The sequence below is a fragment of the Polypterus senegalus genome, chromosome 17 (assembly GCF_016835505.1).
Source record: "Polypterus senegalus isolate Bchr_013 chromosome 17, ASM1683550v1, whole genome shotgun sequence".
NCBI classification, from domain to species: domain Eukaryota; kingdom Metazoa; phylum Chordata; class Cladistia; order Polypteriformes; family Polypteridae; genus Polypterus; species Polypterus senegalus.
This window is the reverse complement of record NC_053170.1, coordinates 91,669,996-91,688,736: the sequence shown is the minus strand read 5'-3', so window position 1 is coordinate 91,688,736 and position 18,741 is coordinate 91,669,996. Positions and strand designations below refer to the sequence as shown.

The window sequence follows — 18,741 nt, the reverse complement described above, 5'->3', positions numbered from 1 at the left end:
TAGCAAATGTATTCCTCTGTTGCTTACCACCATCTGTGAGATTCGCCCTGGGCGCGCTAAAGCAGGTGTGCGCTTCTTTGATAGGTAGCTTCTGTCATTTGCATACAGGAGCATACGGAAAATAGGAATTGTGGGTAAATATTCTTATTTAAAGAAACTCACTATGTTCCTTTCACTGAACGTCGTCGTTATGCTAAGTGTTCTATTTATTTTATTAGTCTAAATAATATGTATATTTCGCGGTAATGTCTTAGTTGAAATAATAATAATAATAATAATAATAATAATAATAATAATAATAATAATAATAATACTGCGGTGGGCTGTCGCCCTGCCCGGGGTTTGTTTCCTGCCTGGCGCCCTGTGTTGGCTGGGATTGGCTCCAACAGAACCCCGTGACCCTATAGTTAGGATATAGCAGGTTGGATAACGGATGGATGGATAATAATAATAATAATAATAATAATAATAATAATAATAATAATACATCAAAAGACACATGTTGAGCTGGTGGTTTAAATATGTAAGTATACAATTGTTGTTTTGGTTTTGATTTAAGCGTATCTTTCAGATAGAGAAACATTAAAATACAGTAAATAAAGACTACTAATACAGCCCGATTTCTATTTATTTTCTGAAATGGCTCCACTCAAGGGTGTATTTTTCTAAGACGGTCCTGTAAACAGACTCTGCTATAACTCGACATTCTCAAATTGTCAATTCGGGGCCCTAAATACCTCGCTGTCCCCCAGTCCTGCATCTCCGGGTCTCAATGTTCAGGTCTGGCAACTGAGGATTCCTCTCCACGTAAAGGGCAGTAACAATCCTAGATCAGGCTTTGGGCATCATTAACAGTCCATTCCTCTCAGGACTGTGTGTTTGGGGTTGTGGGGGTCGTAAAATATCTTTTCGCGTCTTCGTACCTTCCTGTCATCAAGTGTTACGTCCATCGCGAAGACGAGTGATGGCACACGGCCACCTCGTCTGCACTTATCAGAGCTCCGGGTTTGTCTTTCTACATGAAAATAACACCGAGGGTCGCTTAATGCCTTTTATTATGAGACCACCCTTCCTATTTGTCTGCATTAAATAAATAAATAGGCGACCAGAAGAAACTTGCGTCCCAGCCTTATCATCCATGCAACAAGCCAGCAAGACTTTATTAGACAGTAAATTACATGCGCGCGCGGGGGAGAGACAAGAAGATTAAGTTGGGGGTGATTGTCTGGGGTGGGTGGTCGCGGATTCGTTAATAAAATCTGATTATTCCTTAATAAAATTTGATTGTGCGTTAAAGTACTCGGGTCCCTCGCAGGCTCTTTCGGAACAAGCCGCCCATCTCCATCCATGCACCTTTGCTTTTACGTGCCTTGTTCCTGAACTCCGATCTTTCCTCCTCCTCACGTTAATTCAATTACCAAAATAAACCAAATGCACCGACTGATCAATCAAGACACCAGCCCTCTCATTTTTCCTTTAAATGCTATCTTTATTAATGCACCGATTTACTTATTTCGCATTTATCTCGCCGGCACTTCTCTTTTAAGAGGTCCGTAAGTTTGCTACAGACCGTCATGGCTCCTACGCTCCTTCACTCCGAAGTTTCTGTGGCTCCGATAGCTTTCTTATTACGGCCTTGGGAATTTTCCAAACGTGTTACCTCAGATAATGAGCGGGACTGTTAAAACGCGGAAGCCCCCCAACCCGACCCACCTTGGAGCTCCGTATCCCCCAGTTCTACAAGAAAGCAGCCAGTTCCGTTCAGGTGGGTTGATTGTCAGAGCACAAATCACAGGAATGATCATCTTGTCTCCAAAGATCATGCTGGAGGAGATGGGATTTTCAGGAAGTGAGAGGGTCCCAGAACTAAGAGGGGTCTCTGCTGGTCCTCAGTGGTCACAAGCTGCTGTTGGCACCTGAGACCTGAGTGAGCACAAAGGACTCAGTGCAGTGCTGGCTGCTGGTGGACAGGGACCGCTGCTGGGACCTCTGGAAACGATTTCGCCGGTTGAAGTAGCTGCTGCTCGACCAGGCCCTCTGCCTGTTCCTCAGGTACTCCTTGTAGTTTTTGGTCAGCAGTGTGTAGAGGAAAGGATTGATACAGCTGTTGCTGTAGGTCAGGCAGGTCGTCAGATAGTTGATGTTCCTCTTCACTTTGGAGGACACCAGGAAGGTTGCATGGAACTGGTCGATCAGCTGCCAGATCCAAAAAGGTAAAAAGCAAGCCCAGAAGACTAAGACGATGGTGAAGATGAGGTAGAGCACCTTCTGGTTGGGCAGCCTCTTGGTCTGCTTGAAGGTGGCAGTCTGGGAGATCCAGTAGGTGCGAGCCAAGCGAATGTACAGATAGCCGATGATGACCCCGGGGGCGACGATGCTGGTGCAGAAGAGCACGGTGATGTAGATCTTGTAGGACAGGCTGCTCCAAGTCGGGTGGCACAGGCTGGTGTTGCCCTTCTGCACCAGCTGGATGGTGATGATCATGGGTAGGGTGAGCAGGAAAGAGGCCAACCACGCCAGCAAGGCAATGGCCTTCCGGTAGCTTTTGGACCTCTTCACCGTGTCCAGTGGCTTGAGGACCGCAAAGTAGCGCTCGGTGCTCATAATGGTCAGCGTGAAGATGCTGGCGTGCATAGTGAGGAAGTCCAAGCTGAAGAGGATCCGGCATCCGATGTCTCCAAAGTACCAGCCCTTCACAAAGTAGGTGCACACGATGAAGGGGATGGTGAGGAGGTACAACAGGTCCGCCAGGGCCAGGCTGATGATGTAGATGTACATGGAGGCTGCCGACCTCATGGAGTGGCACATCACCACTAACGTGTACACGTTGCCGGTCACTCCTATCACACACATAAAGCACAGGATAATCCCAATGGAGAAGGTGGCCACGAGGTCCTCCATGGAACTGGACTCCCGGGGCGGAGGGGCCGAGTCGTTGGCAGAGCCGTTGAAGATCTTCTCCAGTGATATCCCTTCACTCGCTTCGGTGACCATGGCGGGCGGCCCACTCTCGGTCGTGCGCTCCTCTGAATGAATGTTCAGCTCAGGCTCACATGTTGGTGGAGCGCAGGACTCCTCAGTCCGATACTTCAGGAGGAAATGAAGAAAAAAACAAAACAACCAAAAAATGAAGAGCAGCTGTAAGGTCCTGCGGTGGGACACTAGAGGTGCATCTTCAGACGAGTGCACACCGGACTGCTCCTGCCATCAACTCGTCCACAGAACTTTCACATTTTAAAGAGCAGCTGCCCCGTCATCCCTGCTCCTTTCCTTTCAATTCCTCTCCAAGCCCCAGCCAGCTTACCTGAACAATGAAAGCCCAGGCTGCGGGGGTCCATCCTCTGGCGCGTCCCTCTTTAGCACTTTAGGTTTTTTCCTTCTTGCTTGCCATGTGAGCCTTGAGAATCTATCGCAATTTGGGCATTTAACCCTTCTGAAATCACGTCAGGCTGGAGGGGCGTCTCGGCTCAGTGCCCTCCTATTCTCCTCTGCTGAGCCCCCCGGCTGTGGCAGGAAGAGCAACTTGTCACCAGGGTGAGAGAAAGCCAGAGAGGAGAGGAGAGTCCTGTGCTGCCAGCGAGCGAGCGAGCGAGTGAATGAGTGCTGGCGTGGAGCCTCTGTGAATGAGGCACAAGGTGGGGTGGGGGGGTGAGTGGGGGAGGAGCAGGGGGAGGAGCAGAGGGAGACGGTGGGCCGCTGCACCTCCTGGGCTTCATCTAACAGATGATGCTGTGCTTCATTCTCTGTTATATCTCAATTAGTACCAAGTCAAAGAACGGGCATGACGTTCCCAAACCAGCTTAGTCAAGTTCAGACCGCAGTGGGCAGCAGTGGGCACAAGGAAAAAAACAGTCCTGGATGGGGCACCACTCACAAACACACCTACAGGCCCAGTTTGGAACAGGAGACTCACGTCTTAGACGACGAGGGAGGAAAATCGAAGGACCAGTAGGACAGCCCACTCGGCCATGGGGGAAACATGCCGAAGAGACCCCGGCTGTGAGACTGTAAGAATATCCGGCGAGTTAGGAAATGTAGACGTGGGGTCACATTGAGGTGCCATTCGAGGGCTGTGCAGGGACTGCAGACATCAATGGACAGAGTTCAGTGGGTGCGTTCTAGAACCTTCTTGGTCTGTTTGAGGGCTGAGGGGGCCAAAGATTACACAGATAGATAGATAGATAGATAGATAGATAGATAGATAGATAGATAGATAGATAGATAGATAGATAGATAGATAGATAGAACTAAAAGGCACTATATAACAGACAGATAGATAGATAGATAGATAGATAGATAGATAGATAGATAGATAGATAGATAGATAGATAGATAGATAGATAGATAGATGGATAAATAGATAGATAGATAGATAGACAGAGGCCAGCCCTCCTGGGTAGCTGTGGCTTCATGGATTCCCGCAGGGCTTCCTGGGAGTTGGAGTTCAGGACAGCTCTGCTGGGTTCCGTGGGGGTCTCCAGGGGGAGCTGCAGAGCCCTGCATTGGCCTTTCACCACACCTGAGAGTGATTCCATGTCTGATTAACGAGCCACCTGGGACACTCCCAGGACCAGCTTAAAAGGAGCTGCCTCACTTCACTTGGAGAACCAAAGTTGGGTGGAAGAGGACAAATCTTGCCAGTGGAGGATTGGAGGAGTGGAGGTGGAACAACAAATAGAGAAGAAAGGAAGCAGGACTCTCTTGCATTGTGATAGGTGTACTTGTACTGTGCTGTGTTGTGGGGAGTGAGTTGCGAAAGCACCATAAGATAGATAGATAGATGGATGAAAGGCACTATACAGACAGATAGATGGACAGATAGATACTGTCACGCACGTGTGCATTGGGGACAGCTGGAGGGCTGTACTGACTGTAATTCCACTGCCACTCCAGGGGTTGGCGCTCTGTCCTAATGCCTTTTGCTTTCTTCCTTCCTCTGCAGACCAGATGATTGATGGCTATAACATCACTGACGTCACTTCTGGTGTCCGTCCACCTGGACCCGCCTCTTCCTGCCAGAAGGACTCAAAGCCAGACGCTCCGCCATCTTTGTCAGTTCTGTTGTGAACTCATGTCTTTAATGACATCTCCACAATAATTGAGGGTTTTTGTCAAATCCATTTATATGGGGTGACCAGGCTGGTACCCCAACTCTTTATCTTTGTCTTGTCATTCTCTTGTAATAAATAGATAGATTGGCATTTGTGGTGTTCCTTTTAAAGCCATGCAGCGAGTCACTAATGGAGACTAAACCAGAAACGTTGAAATTCAAACAAGATGAGGGTCGCAGGTAAAGTGGGCAGCTGAGGTCCACACAGCGAGACATCAATGGGGGTCTGAGCCTGAAGCCTTGTGCTTTAGGTCGCAGAATGTTTCAAAGTGAGACTACACCTTGACATGGAAGAGCTGCCACTTCTTCGATCTCACGTGTCGATGCTCTGATTCACTGTTCTGCCTGTCACACAGAGTCTTTGCATTTCACATTAAGTGAATGATTGATTAATGCTTGCGCTATCATCACCTGCCGCAGTCCCAGACACGTACCAATTAATTATTCACGTCACAATGCTGGTTCTTGTGAGTTTGTGAATGCAGACTCTCCTCGGCATCCCATTCAGAGTAACCCGCTAATTGAGTTAATCAGCAGCCTCTCTGTGCTCAGTGCGCATTCAGCCATGGCGTCCTTCCAAATTACAAGCGCAAGCAGCAAATCACTGACAACTTCAGCTTCTCACTGAAAGGTATCAAGTAATCTTTTTCCATCTGTTCCCAATGCCAGCAAGTCTTTTGGAACAGATTTACATGAAATACTGAAGAATTTTGGGAAAATGGAGAATGGGGAGGAAGCTGAGGTTCTTGAGACCCTGGGAATCACCTAGAAGACCTGGAAGAAATAAAAATTGACCTGAGGTGTCTTCCAATGACATCAGATATGTGACCTGCTTTGTGTAACGATTGCCTTACCTTGTAAACTTGGCATACATTTCAGAAAGATAGATCTATACAGTATGAAGGGCACTATATAATAGATAAATAGATAGATTTTAATTTTGGTATAGTAGGCAGGATAAGAGAGATAGATAGATAGATAGATAGATAGATAGATGTTAGTATAGTGTGGCAGGATAAGAGAGATAGATAGATGTTAACATAATATGCAGGATTAGATAGATAGATAGATAGATAGATAGATGTTAGTATAGTCGGCCAGCAGCATATCCCGGCCAGGATGCCCCTGAAGTGGAAGGATGTGGGAAGGCAGGTTTTTCAGGACACTGCCTCCCCCAAAACACAAGATGGCAGCTCCTCGGATTCCCATAGGGTTTTCATGGGAGTTGGAGTTCGGTACAGGCCTGATGAGTACCATGGGTGCCACCAGGGGGTGCTGCAGGGATTGTGGCACTCTACTTTGTCAGGCTTCTGACTCACCAACTCGCGTTGTTCAGACGGACTAAAGGAGTTCTCCTATTAGCTCAGGCAGCGAGGAGACCCCTTCTGATTCAGAAGTCGCAGGTCTGTGACAGATCACCGGCCGTTCGCCACATGGCAAATCATTGCCACTGTAAGGTAACTCATCAATATTCATGAGTGGGGTGGAGCTTTCCAGCAGCTGTAAAACCAGTTTTAGAACAAACTGAAGCTGAACCATTAGTTGAGTGAAGCATTAGTGACGACACTGTGAATTGGTCATCGGATGGCGACACGGGCAGTGAAATCAGTAGACATGGCACTGTGTCACCGAACTGCCGCGTCATGTCTGGTGACTTCGGTTGTGTGAAGGCATATGGCAAAACAAAGGCAAAATGATTGAAGTAAAAAAGCAGGACAAGAGAGACGTTAGCCCCCCCCAAGCGCTGTTCACAATGCGGCAGCTGGCAATGCTCACGTCAGGGGAGATGTGGACGACACTAAGCCTTGTGCTGTGGTAGTCGAGAATGACACACCGGGTAGCTTCCATCGTGCAGGTCGGGCACCGACATTCTACCCGCTCACAAGAGAGACAATCTGAGAAAAGTGCGTCAAGAGACTTGCTGCTGCTGTCCCGGTCGCCACATCGGGCTGCACGTTGTTGACCTTTCCTATTGTGTTAACGTTGATGTTTCGGTTATTCACGTAGTTCCATGATACGTGATAACATTTTTTCTTGTTCAAAAAAATTAAACGTTTTTGACTTGTTCTTCCAGGGCTAAACATAACGCTAAGGAGGTCGAGCAAATCTCGAGACACATGTGTTGTACGTTTGGCTCTGTAGGACCAGTTCTTCTGCAGACCATCTGGTGTTTTAGTTGTTGTCTGTTGTTCGCAGTGTCTGTGGGGGACATGCAAGTAGCCGTCTCGTACTGCGCACACACACACACACGCATATGTGGGACATCACACAGCGACAGCTTCAGAAGTGTCCAGATGGCCGTATTCTGGTATGCAGCTCAATGCCAGCACCAAGGAAATCCTTCTGATCTTAGCAGGAGACCCCCTAAGTCGTCTTTCATCTACTGAACCATTTCTTTGGTATCCATTCTGCCCTGCTTATGCCAGTCGGGGGTCACCCATAGAGCTTAGCACTTTCATCATCGGCCAGTGTTGGGGGGGACCGCTAACGCAGTGTGTAGCAGGTGGTACCTTGGTTCCTCTGCAGTGGTGGCAGCTGCCAGGAACAGATGGCATGAAGTCTGACCGGCAGGATGGCCATTATGTTGAAGGTGAGGTGTCCGTGTTCTCACATTAGTGAACTGAAGTTTGGCATGACTCCTTGGCTGGAGACGGAAGCTTGATTACCTCGGAGAATTCTCTTCAACAATCGCAAAGGTTTTTCGGTTCAAAAAGGTAAAATACCCCGGGTGCATCGGTTCAGCCCCGCTATTAGATTCCGAACGCATCGCAGTGAAAGGAGCTCTCCTCAAAAACATCCTTCAGGCTCCCGTTTCTGGACACAAAAATGATAATCCGTTTAAGTGAATGCAAACATCTAAACCGAGAGGAAGCTGCGAGACCTGCCATGCAAATTAACATTATCACCACCAATGGACACGTAAAAAAAAAAAAAAAAAAGACAAAATTTGACACATTCCACTGACTCGCCAAGAATTAACAGCAGCGGGGCGAGAAGTAAAGGACAAGGAAAATGAATGTGGCATACAGCATGGAAGACTTCATGGACGAGCCTGCAAGGGCTTGCTGCACCTGCACTTCCAAAAGAGCATTGACCGAGGAAACAAAGCGAAAATCCAAACCTGGAGGTCAGGATCACAACTGTCATATCTGTACAGCCCGCCGAGGGAGTCCGCAAAATAAAACAAATATGGAGAAAGAATGGAAACCAAGCGAAGGACAAAAACCACAATGCAAAACAGATCCTCCAAACTCGACGGGCAACCTCAATAATCAAATTCAAAGAAACGGGGAGGACCAGATGTGGTGTTATGGGTCCACAGCTCGTTGAGTAAAGGCCATTTTTAAATAAATAATCAATGTGCTCGCGGCTTAGCGAGGGGACGTTGGGCCATAGTGGGCCGCGGGACGATCCGTAGGGTGTGGGCGTTTCTCACCTAGTGCACAGGTGAGGAACTGCCCACATTCATGATTGTCCCGCGGCTAATGCTGCAGCTGCTGTGGCCCTCGTCATTTTAAAAAAGCGAGTCGGTTTTAAAAGGTGTAAAAACGATCGGAGAGAAAAAGGAAAGGAAAGAGAGGACGGAGGTTACAGGGAGTGTGGAAGCAGGCGGTGCCGGAGAGAGACAGACACGCGGTGCGTGCATGTGGTGAGCGCGCGATCGAGCGCTCGTGGGCAGCTGCGTAGAAGCTGGGTGTTAGGCCGACACCCGTGTTTGTGTTGATGTCGCTCCCGCTGAGCGATCAGGTAGCGGGAGTGACCAGGGAAGGCGACTGGCCGCAGAGAGGCCATGGAAAGGCAGCGGAAGTCGGGAGACTTGGTGGTGGGAATCCCCAACGTGAGCGACCTGGCCGTTGTGGGAAACCAAGTTCTCCGGGACTGGGATGAGTGCCATACCGGAGCCAGGGATCGGGAGGTCTCCAGTCTCATGCGTGTGTTTCAGGAGGGCAGCTGCAGAGAGCGTCTTGCCTGCTGCTTGGCCCAAACGGGATTAGCAGGTGAGACGCTAACAAATGATGCACCGGATTTGTTTGTTGTTGTTTTAAAGACTGCTTCCACAAGAAGATTTTAACCTCTGGTTTTAAGGATGTGTTTTTTTTTTCTATTTGTTGATTTTTAACCTCCACGTGTTCTTTTTATGGATTGTTTATTTAATGAATTTTGAAGATCTACACTATTTATGGAACACTGTTTTTGACTGTTTTTAATAAAAGCACTGTTGCACTTTTTACCTTCCCCTTGCTGGAATTATTTGCCTCCACTGACTAGCTCTCTCGGTTTCATTATCGACGGTGTTGGGTTCAAGGGTTCCCAAACATCAAAGGGAGTGTGGAGCCAGAACCCACATCGTCACACCAGAAGCCAAAAATTTCTTCTTCTTCATCTATTCCCACTTCTAAGTGGGCTCCATGTGCTCAAATCAAGCTTCTCCAAGCCAAACTAATGAAAATGTCACAAAATGACACTTTTTATCCTGTTACCCGCATACACATAGAGTACACTAGTGACTGCAATTCCACCGCTGCTCCAGGGGTGGGCGCTGTGTCCCAGTGCCCCCCTCTCTCTCTCTCTCTGTCTCTCTTTCTTTCTCCCTCAGATTGACGGCCTCTGATGTCACTTGTGGTGTCCGCCCATACTGGACCCGCCTTTTCCTCTCAGTGGGGCCCAAAAACGGAAGCTCTGCCATCTTGGAATCTGTTTCTTTCAATCTCGCTGCTTCCAGACATACAGTGTGGCTGCCTTGGGATCCCAAGTCTTTATTGTTATCCTCTCATTCTATTACAATACTATGTAGTTTATATATATATATATATATATCTATACTAATAAAGGCAAAGCCCTCACTGACTCACTCACTCACTGACTGACTGACTCATCACTAATTCTCCAACTTCCCGTGTAGGTAGAAGGCTGAAATTTGGCAGGCTCATTCCTTACAGCTTACTTACAACAGTTAAACAGGTTTCATTTCATTCTACACATAACGGTCATAACTGGAACCTACTTTCATCCATATATACGGCCATAGCCTGCAGGTCAGTCGCCGTATGAGGCGGAGTTGCGTCCCGCATCATCACGCCTCCCACGTAATTGAGTGCCTGCCCATATAAGGTAAATATTCGTTTGTGAAGGACTAGCGGCTCATGTGAACTGACTGTGAACGCAGTACGCAGAAAACAAGGAAGAGCTACAAACAAAAAACGCATTACACAGTTGAGAAGGCAGCAAAAGAATATGAAGCGAGTGACGCATACAAGCATATTCATAAGTGCAGCTACTGCGGAAACAAAGCACGGTGTAAACCTTAAGTTTAAATTAAGTTTATAGACAGGCTCCCGCGCTGTTTGTCATGCCCACAACTAATACGATATTCACGAGATACAAGTTTAATGAGAAGACACAGGGTATAAACGAGATTTTGGATCACTTTGTAACGGAGTTAAAAATGCTGTAGCGAGAAACTTTTAAGTGCCGGGTCTTAGCTAACATTAAATAAAGCTGTGGACATCGCAACATCAAACAAGAGAGCGGCTCACGTGAACTGACTGTGAACGCAGTACGAGTGATCACTTTGATGAATGAAACCTGTTCAAAAAACGCATTACACAGTTGAGAAGGCAGCAAAAGAATATGAAGCGAGTGACGCATACAAGCATATTCATAAGTGCAGCTACTGCGGAAACAAAGCACACGGTGGAAACTTTAAGTTTAAATTAAGTTCATAGACAGGCTGCCGCTGGCGTTTGTCATGCCCACAACTAATACGATATTCACGAGATACAAGTTTAATGAGAAGACGCAGGGTTTAAACGAGACTTTTGATCACTTTGTAACAGAGTTTAAATTGCTGGTATGCCAGGTCTGAGCTAACATTAAATAAAGCCGTGGACAAGCTCCGATGCATGTACTCCGAGCGGCTCACGTGAACTGACTTTGCAGGACTGGGAAAGGTTAAATTAAGCTCAAGACACACTACCGCTAAATATTCGCAGGCAAATCCACAACTTAATACCGGGAATGCCTGTTAAACATCTTAGATTCACGAGTACCGATTTGGGTAGTGAACACTTCGATGAATGAAACCTGTTATCTTTACAACGGTTGACAAACAGAACCTGATTGAATGAAATAATGAGAATCAAATCCTTGATGACAGCAACACTCATAACGGTCACAAAACTATTACACTGGTATATATATATATATATATATATGTAGATATGTATATGTATATATATATGTATATATGTGTGTGTGTATTTGTTGTCAGGGATGCCAGGGGCAACGACCCGGCCGGGACGCCCTGAAGGACTAGAAGGGGGTCTACGCCTGCCCTGGATCACGTGGGGGCCGCCACCCTGGTTGCTTTGGGGGCCGCCAGGGGGCACCCCAATGCCTTGGGAACCCTGGACCTCAGCACTTCCGCCACACCAGGAAGTGCTGGGGGGAAGAAGACAGGAGACACCCGGAGGGCTTCCGGGTGCGCAGCTGGCACTTCCGCCACACAGGGGCGTGTCCGAGGAGGAGTGCCGGGACACACCTGGAGCCCATCCGGGGTGGAATAAAAGGGGCCGCCTCCCTTCATTCGAGGCTGGAGTTGGGTGGAGGCAGGACAAGGCAGAAGAAGAGAGAGTGGAGGCGGCCCAAAGAAGAAGGCATTGTGTGGCCAGGACTGTGTGGGGTTTGTGTGACACTGAAAAACTGTGTAAATATTGTAAATAAACGTGTGGTGGTGGAAAAACAACATGTCTGCCTGTCTGTGCCCGGGCCGCGTCCACAATGTATATACAAAGTATATATATATGTATGTATGTCTGTATATATATGTGTGTGTATGTACTGTATGTGTATATATATGTATATGTATATATGTAGATATGTATGTATATGTATATATATGTTTATATGTGTGTGTGTATAATATATGACAACAACACTCATAACAGTGACAAAACAATTACATTGTCAATCATGTTACGTTATTTTTAAAATGTTTCCTTTTCTTTTTCATTACTTCTTTAACACACTACTTCTCCGCTGCGAAGCGCGGGTATTTTGCTAGTATATAATATATATACAGGGTGGTCCAGATCTAATTATGCAGATCCAGATCGTCTGGATGACTTTGATTTATGCGGGGACGATTCCAGTTCGGAGTGAAGACGATTCTTCATGTCGTCAGTTCGCACACTTCTCGATGGTCTGGGATTTTTCGGGTGATTTTCTATGTAATAAACTTAATAAGTTATAGCGTAATGAAAATTGCATAATTAGATCCGGACCACCCTAAACTTTATATAGCACACCCTAGGCTTTATTGTCTTTCTGTAGTTCTAGAATTCAATTTGTTTTGTAATTTTAGTGCTCACGTTTGTGTAGATATCTGTGCCGCTATTTTGTTTACCCGTTGTTAGGTCAGCTGCCGCGTAGTCAGGGGCGTGTCCTCAGAGGTCGCGGTCTTTGGTTAATAACGTGACAGGTTTAAAAGGTCATCCTTGGGGTCACGTCCCTGTCTGAGTTTGCGGCTTTAAAACCCCACATTTGGTCCTTTTTAGTTTTGCTCGAAATTTTTGACCTCGATTTAGTTTCTCGTTTTTGGTTTTGGCAATACTGTGCGGCTTTGAGCTGAATATTTCACCTTTGTCTGTTAGTCTTTAATTCAGGGGACCTGATTTTAAAAACTTGCATATGCACAAAAAGAAGCTCAGTCTGCATGTATGCAACACCCCACACAATCATTGGGATTTATAAAAGAAAATCTGATGGGGGTATGTGTGTAGATTTTTGGCAGCTCTGACCCGTGCGTACACAATACTGCAGAAAAAAAATGGTGCAAGGGCCATATGGGATGGATGGGCATCCCAACCAGGAGAGGGGAAGATTCCTTGTCTGCACGGGAGGCCCCAGGTGTAGGATGAACATCCCAGCTAAGAGAGAAAAGGGTTCCTGGCCTGCAAGGGAAGCCCCTGGCAGATGGAGTGGCATCTCCACCGGATGTACTTACAATACCTACCCTGGCCAGGATAAAAGGCAAGGACAGGGTTGCCCAGAGGGGACTGGGTGGTCTCTTGGTCTGGATTCCCTGCAGATTTTATTTTTTTTTCTCCAGCCGTCTGGAGTTTTTTTTTTTTGTTTTTTCTGTCCACCCTGGCCATCTGACCTTACTTATTCTATGTTAATTAATGTTGACTTATGTTTATTTTTTATTGTGTCTTTTATTTTTCTATTCTTCATTTTGTAAAGCACTTTGAGCTACATTTTTTGTATAAAAATGTGCTATATAAATAAATGTTTTTGTTGTTGTTGTTGTTGTTGACTGTCGCTATGGGATGTTTATTCCCCCCAGGAAACTAGATGGCATCAGCCCAGGATATCGATGCCTGTTTGGACACCAGCAAGGAATGGTGGGAATTGTAGTCCAGCAGCACAGTCCTGCTGGGGACCATGAGTGTTGCAAGTGGGCGCTGCCGGGAGTTACACTCCCTACTGTTTGGTAGTGGTGAAGGCCTGGCACCGAAAGTACTCCCAGGTCCTCTATAAAAGGGACCTTACTGCCTTGTCCTGGCGAGTCGGAGCTGGGAGCGGAGACGGGCAACACTCGGCTGGAGGAGCAGCAGTGCAGTGGAGAGAGAGAGAGAGGGAGAGAAGGAGGGAAGAAGAGACAACACTTGTTTATCTGTCAGTATGAGGTATTTGTAATAAAGATGAAGCCATTATTTGAACCTGGGACTGTGTTTGTGTTTGGGGTTTGGAGCTCTGTGGCGCCCCCTTGACCTTCACACTGGGAAATGACGACACCCTTGATCAATTAGGGAAATTCAGCCAACCAGCCATGCACTTTAGTTCAGATCACTGAGCCATTACTATGACGTGCGTTGACGTGACAAACGTATTCCACCTCAGAAGTGATGACTAGGACACACAGACTCTGTGTCAGCTCCCTTCTATGCTGCGTATTTACGCTGAAGAACTGTTTGCCTTTTCTTCACTTTACATTGGCTACCTGTTGTCACTTCTCAGGGACAGGAACATCTCCATCATGCCCACCGTGCTGGAAGGTCATCATTTTGCAGACTGATCCTCTTTTCCTAACACTCCCTTGATCTCCTTTTATCGACCACCCAACCTACACAAACTTCTCATCCGCAGCTCACAGGAGCCACTGTGTCATGTGTCACTTATACAAATATGTCACCTTTGCATCTGGCTCCTCTGGTAAATTGGACATCAAACAACAACGGGCCTCTCTCAGGCCTAAATATGTTCTTCTCCGCATTACTCGTAGGACGTGTCCAGCCGTCTTCAAAGGTCAAATATGGCTGACAGACCATTTGAGAGGAGCACCTTACAAAGCCGACTATAGATCACTTCATGGCCGTTGATCATAGCCATGCTGCTCTCTCTGCTTGTGTTCTTTCACAGGGCCTCAAAGACACTTTTCATAGAAAACAGAAGACGTTCATCTCATTCTCACTCTGGGATCACATGTCTCTTCAGGTCTTAATGACCGACTAACCTTTTAATCTCACCCTTCATCTTCTCTAATGGCAGCCTTTCCTCTCCTCCTTTCACCTCTTCACCTTTCATCTGAGCAGGTGGGCTTTGCTCCCTCCTATATACATGACCCACTCATTACAGCCCAAACATTGTCTTTAACCTTCTTCACACAGACATAGCCTTTCACTGAAGGTGCTCCGAGTGCAAGACCACCAAGGACATACTGAAGAAGATGAACACATACAGAAAAACTAAAAGAAAAGGGTGAACCAACCAACAGGGCAGTTAGGGGCTTGGCAGCTGTTGGACAGCGTAATGGCAGCCGGTCGCTTCTTCAAGAGGGAAGAGAGAGTGTTAAAAGAGGATCTCCACACGAGCGTCGCTCGCAATCAGGCAGCCGCCCACAGGCACACGGTTGCCATGGAGACTGAAGGAAGCAGCACGCCCAGGGCCGGCAGCCAAGTGCCAGTCAATTCACATTTATTTGCATGACGGCCTCATATCTGCACGCGTATTCATCTCTGCTATGGCACATTTGTGTGAGGTCTGGGACCTTGGAGGTCAAAGTGGGCACAAAGCAACTGACGCTGAGAATGCAAATGCACCCGAGGAGCCAGTTTACTGATAAGTATGGCATCACTGCACCCACGACTTAGGGAGGAGGGGTTGGGCGCCGCTAATCCTGAAGGGTCCTGAACTCCCGCAGGGCTGCAGAGAGAAAAATGTTAGTTGCCTTTGATTCGCCCTCACTTGAGGATCAAGTCGTTCAGATCCTTAAACTGTTGAAGAACTATTTTGTTATATTTTACCTTTAGGATCTGAGAAATTGACACACCAAATTCTCCCTGGTAAATCGTGGGTTCGGCGCCATGATATCAGCTAGTGGGATTTTTTTATTTTCCTGGAAACCACCAAGCAAGCCAGAAAACAAAAAAAACGTATGTTGCGTACTGTGAAAGGGAAGTGCTTGCTGTGCGGTGATGGCGTAGTCGGCAGGACACTTCTCATCTTTCTACTTTCTATAATGCTACTTAAAGAAAAGAACTGCTCAAGGAGTGGATGGTGTGGCATATACTGTAGGTGATATTAGAATATACCCACAATGCCTCTTCCATAGTAGTGTAGTCGGCAGGAAATTGTTGTCTGTAAAGATCTTGAACAGCAGTGGATCTTCTTCAGTTAGAGGTCGCCACAGCAGGTCATAACTATGCTTTGCTTTTCTCACTACTCAAAGCGCTCAGCAATTGCAGGTTAAGGGCAACAGAGCAGAGTCCCGATTGGCATTTACGGGATTCGAACCGACAACCTTCTGATTACCAGTACAGATCCCTAGCCTCAGAGCCACCATCTTGTTCTGTCTCTTCCTGTGCTCTCCATCTTGCTCTGTCACACCCATCACCTGCATGTCCCCTCTCACCAAATCCATAATAATACGGACAAAAAAATACCGTGATATACATCCCATTTCATTTTTTTATTTTATTGATTTTATTAAAATCAAAGAACATTTCATACACATAACTTAAGTTTTACAAACCACAAAAAAAAATAACAAAAAAAAGGGTTCTCAACAAATCATCCCCCACCCCCGAGAGAGAGAGCTAGGCCAGCAGAGTAAAACTTTAAGCTAGTAAAAATAAGTACCGTATTTACGCGTGTACCACACGCACATTTTTTCCCGAAAATTAGCATTAGAAAATCAAGTGTGCGTCATACACGAGGAAATGTAATTCTGTAATGTCTACTTCTTCTGCTTGGGCTCGCTCGCGCTCTCTCTCTAAACACTTCCTATACAATCACAACGCACGTTGTACACGGGGCAAAACGATTTTCACGATTTTCTTTGTAAAAATTAGGGTGTCTTACACGAGGGTGCGTGGTACACGAGTAAATACGGTAAATAGATTAATGAGTAAAAGAGGGGAGAGAACCTGTTTCCTCAATTTAAATGTCAGTCATTGTCCAACCCGCTATATCCTAACTACAGGGTCACATGGGTTTGCTGGAGCCAATCCCAGCCACACACACGCTAGGGACAATTTAGGATCGCCAATACACCTCACCTGCATGTCTTTGGACTGTGGGAGGAAACCCACCCAGACACGGGGAGAACATGCAAACTCCACGCAGAAAGGACCCGGGAAGCGAACCCAGGTCTCCTTACTGCGAGGCGGCAGCGCTACCCACTGCGCCACCCTGACAGACATAACAGTCGGAGCTTTTCACATTTTATACTAACGCACCTTGAAAATTCAGAGCTCTTGAGGGTCTGGCTGCTGCTTGCCGAGACTGGAGTTCGGTCGTGTTTTTGTTCCTCTCCTGCCTCGCTCATCTTCATAACGCCTCTAACACAAATACCCAAAAGCGATCACCCATACTTACTGACTCCAGGCAGCGATGAAAAACCCTGAAGAGTTGTTCTTTCATCTTCAGCACCATTCACAGTAATTGCACTCTCTACTGTAATAATCCGCCTGTCAGCGAACGTCTGTCGGCCTCCAGAATTGAAATCTCAGCTCACTGCATCGCTCCGCTGTCAGGTTTTATCATCCTTCCAACTATCTATCTATTTTCTGAAACACGTAAACATGTTTAGAGTCACAGGGTGCAAGAGTCAAAACGGGGCGCCAATGTGCCTGACACCTGTGGCGGACGGCCGAGACCCATGCCCAGCCAGGACGCCCCTTTGACACTGGATCACCATGGGATCCACGCTATGTCCCCCAGAACACTTGGTGGCAGCCCCCCTGGGTTGCATCAGTGCCACTATGCTGGAACACTGGAGCTCATCCCTGTTGGGGTCCGTGGCCTCTGCCAGGGGGAACTGCAAGGCTTTCTGAGCCCGTGTGGGTGGTAATGCAGCCACACCTGGAAGTGCACTTCCGGGTGGGCTATAAAGGGAGGTTAGGTGCATTGGCGATTCAAAATTGTCCCTAGTGTGTACTTGGTGTGTGTGTGTGTGTGTGTGCGCCCTGCGGTAGGCTGGCACCCTGCCCGGTGTTTGTTACCTGCCTTGCGCCCTGTGTTAGCTGGGATTGGCTCCAGCATACCCCCGTGACCCTGTAGTTAGGATATAGCGGGTTGGAAAATGACTGACTGACTGACTATAAAGGGAGCCTGTGGCCACTACTCAGGGTGCCAGAGGGCCTGGGAGGAGAAGAAGAAGAAGAAGAGTGTGTTGGTGTTTTCGTTTGGTGTGTTTTGGGACAGTGTTGTGTCTGTGGGTACGGGGAAGACGTAGCCCACAGACAAAGAAAAATAACAAATTTATTTTCATTTTCACCTGTGCCTTGGGTGTCAGTCCGTGTGGGGTCGGCGCCAACCAAGCGATTCTGCCACACAGCAAAGGAGCAGGCACTCTGCACACTCAGACTCCACCAGCAGGAGCCCACTTTGGCTGCCCGTTTTTAGGGGTCACACCCAGAAATCTCTGGCTGTCTTCTACATCCCATTGCCTATTAGTCTTTAATAAGCTAATATTAATATTTAAATATTTTATAGATATATTTAGCATTATATATATATATATTTAGGGGGGTGGCACAGTGGCGCAGCGGGTAGTGCTGCTGTCTCACAGTTAGGAGACACGTGTCTGTGTGGGTTTCCCCCCACAGTCCAAAGACATGCAGGTGAGGTGCATTGGTGATCCTAAATTGTTCTTAGTGTGTGCTTGGTGTGTGTGTGTGTGTGCCCTGCGGTGGGCTGGCGCCCTGCCTGAAGTTTGTTTCCTGCCTTGCGCCCTTTGTTGGCTGGGATTGGATCCAGCAGACCCCCGTGACCCTGTAGTTAGAATATAGCAGGTTGGAAAATGGATGGATATTGTAAGATATGGCCGGCCATTCATCGCAGCCAATACCCCCAAGCCGCCAGGTGGAGCCCTCCTTGCAGCATGGAGGTCCCCAGAAGACCAGCAGGGCATCATGGACAATGTGGTTTTTATGCACAGCCCTGCTGGATGCCATGGGGGCCACAGGAGGGAGCTGCAGGGAGGACCGAGGGCTTCTTCGTGCCCTGTGACCCGGAGGTTCGTCATAGGAAGAGCGACGGACTTCCGGGTTGAAGAAAAGAACTTTTACCTGACCCGGAAGTGATTGAGAATCACATGGACTGGGGATAGGGAATACTTCCGGGTC

At 47.3% G+C, this 18,741-nt stretch overlaps 1 protein-coding gene across 2 annotated transcripts; it reads right to left on the bottom strand.

The window, feature by feature from the left end:
- Positions 1-1,135: 1,135 nt before the first annotated feature.
- On the bottom strand, positions 1,136-3,583 carry LOC120518066 (urotensin-2 receptor). 2 transcript variants are annotated; one of them, XM_039740653.1, is made up of 2 exons: positions 2,474-3,583; positions 1,136-2,380 (listed from the first exon to the last, which is right to left on the bottom strand). In XM_039740653.1, the coding sequence occupies exons 1-2, from the start codon at positions 2,992-2,994 to the stop codon at positions 1,897-1,899; spliced, it is 1,005 nt and encodes a 334-aa protein (XP_039596587.1). In that variant the 5' UTR covers positions 2,995-3,583; the 3' UTR covers positions 1,136-1,896. The 2 variants fall into 2 exon arrangements, with proteins under 2 accessions (XP_039596587.1, XP_039596586.1); XM_039740652.1 differs by having other exon boundaries at positions 1,136-3,583.
- Positions 3,584-18,741: the final 15,158 nt, after the last annotated feature.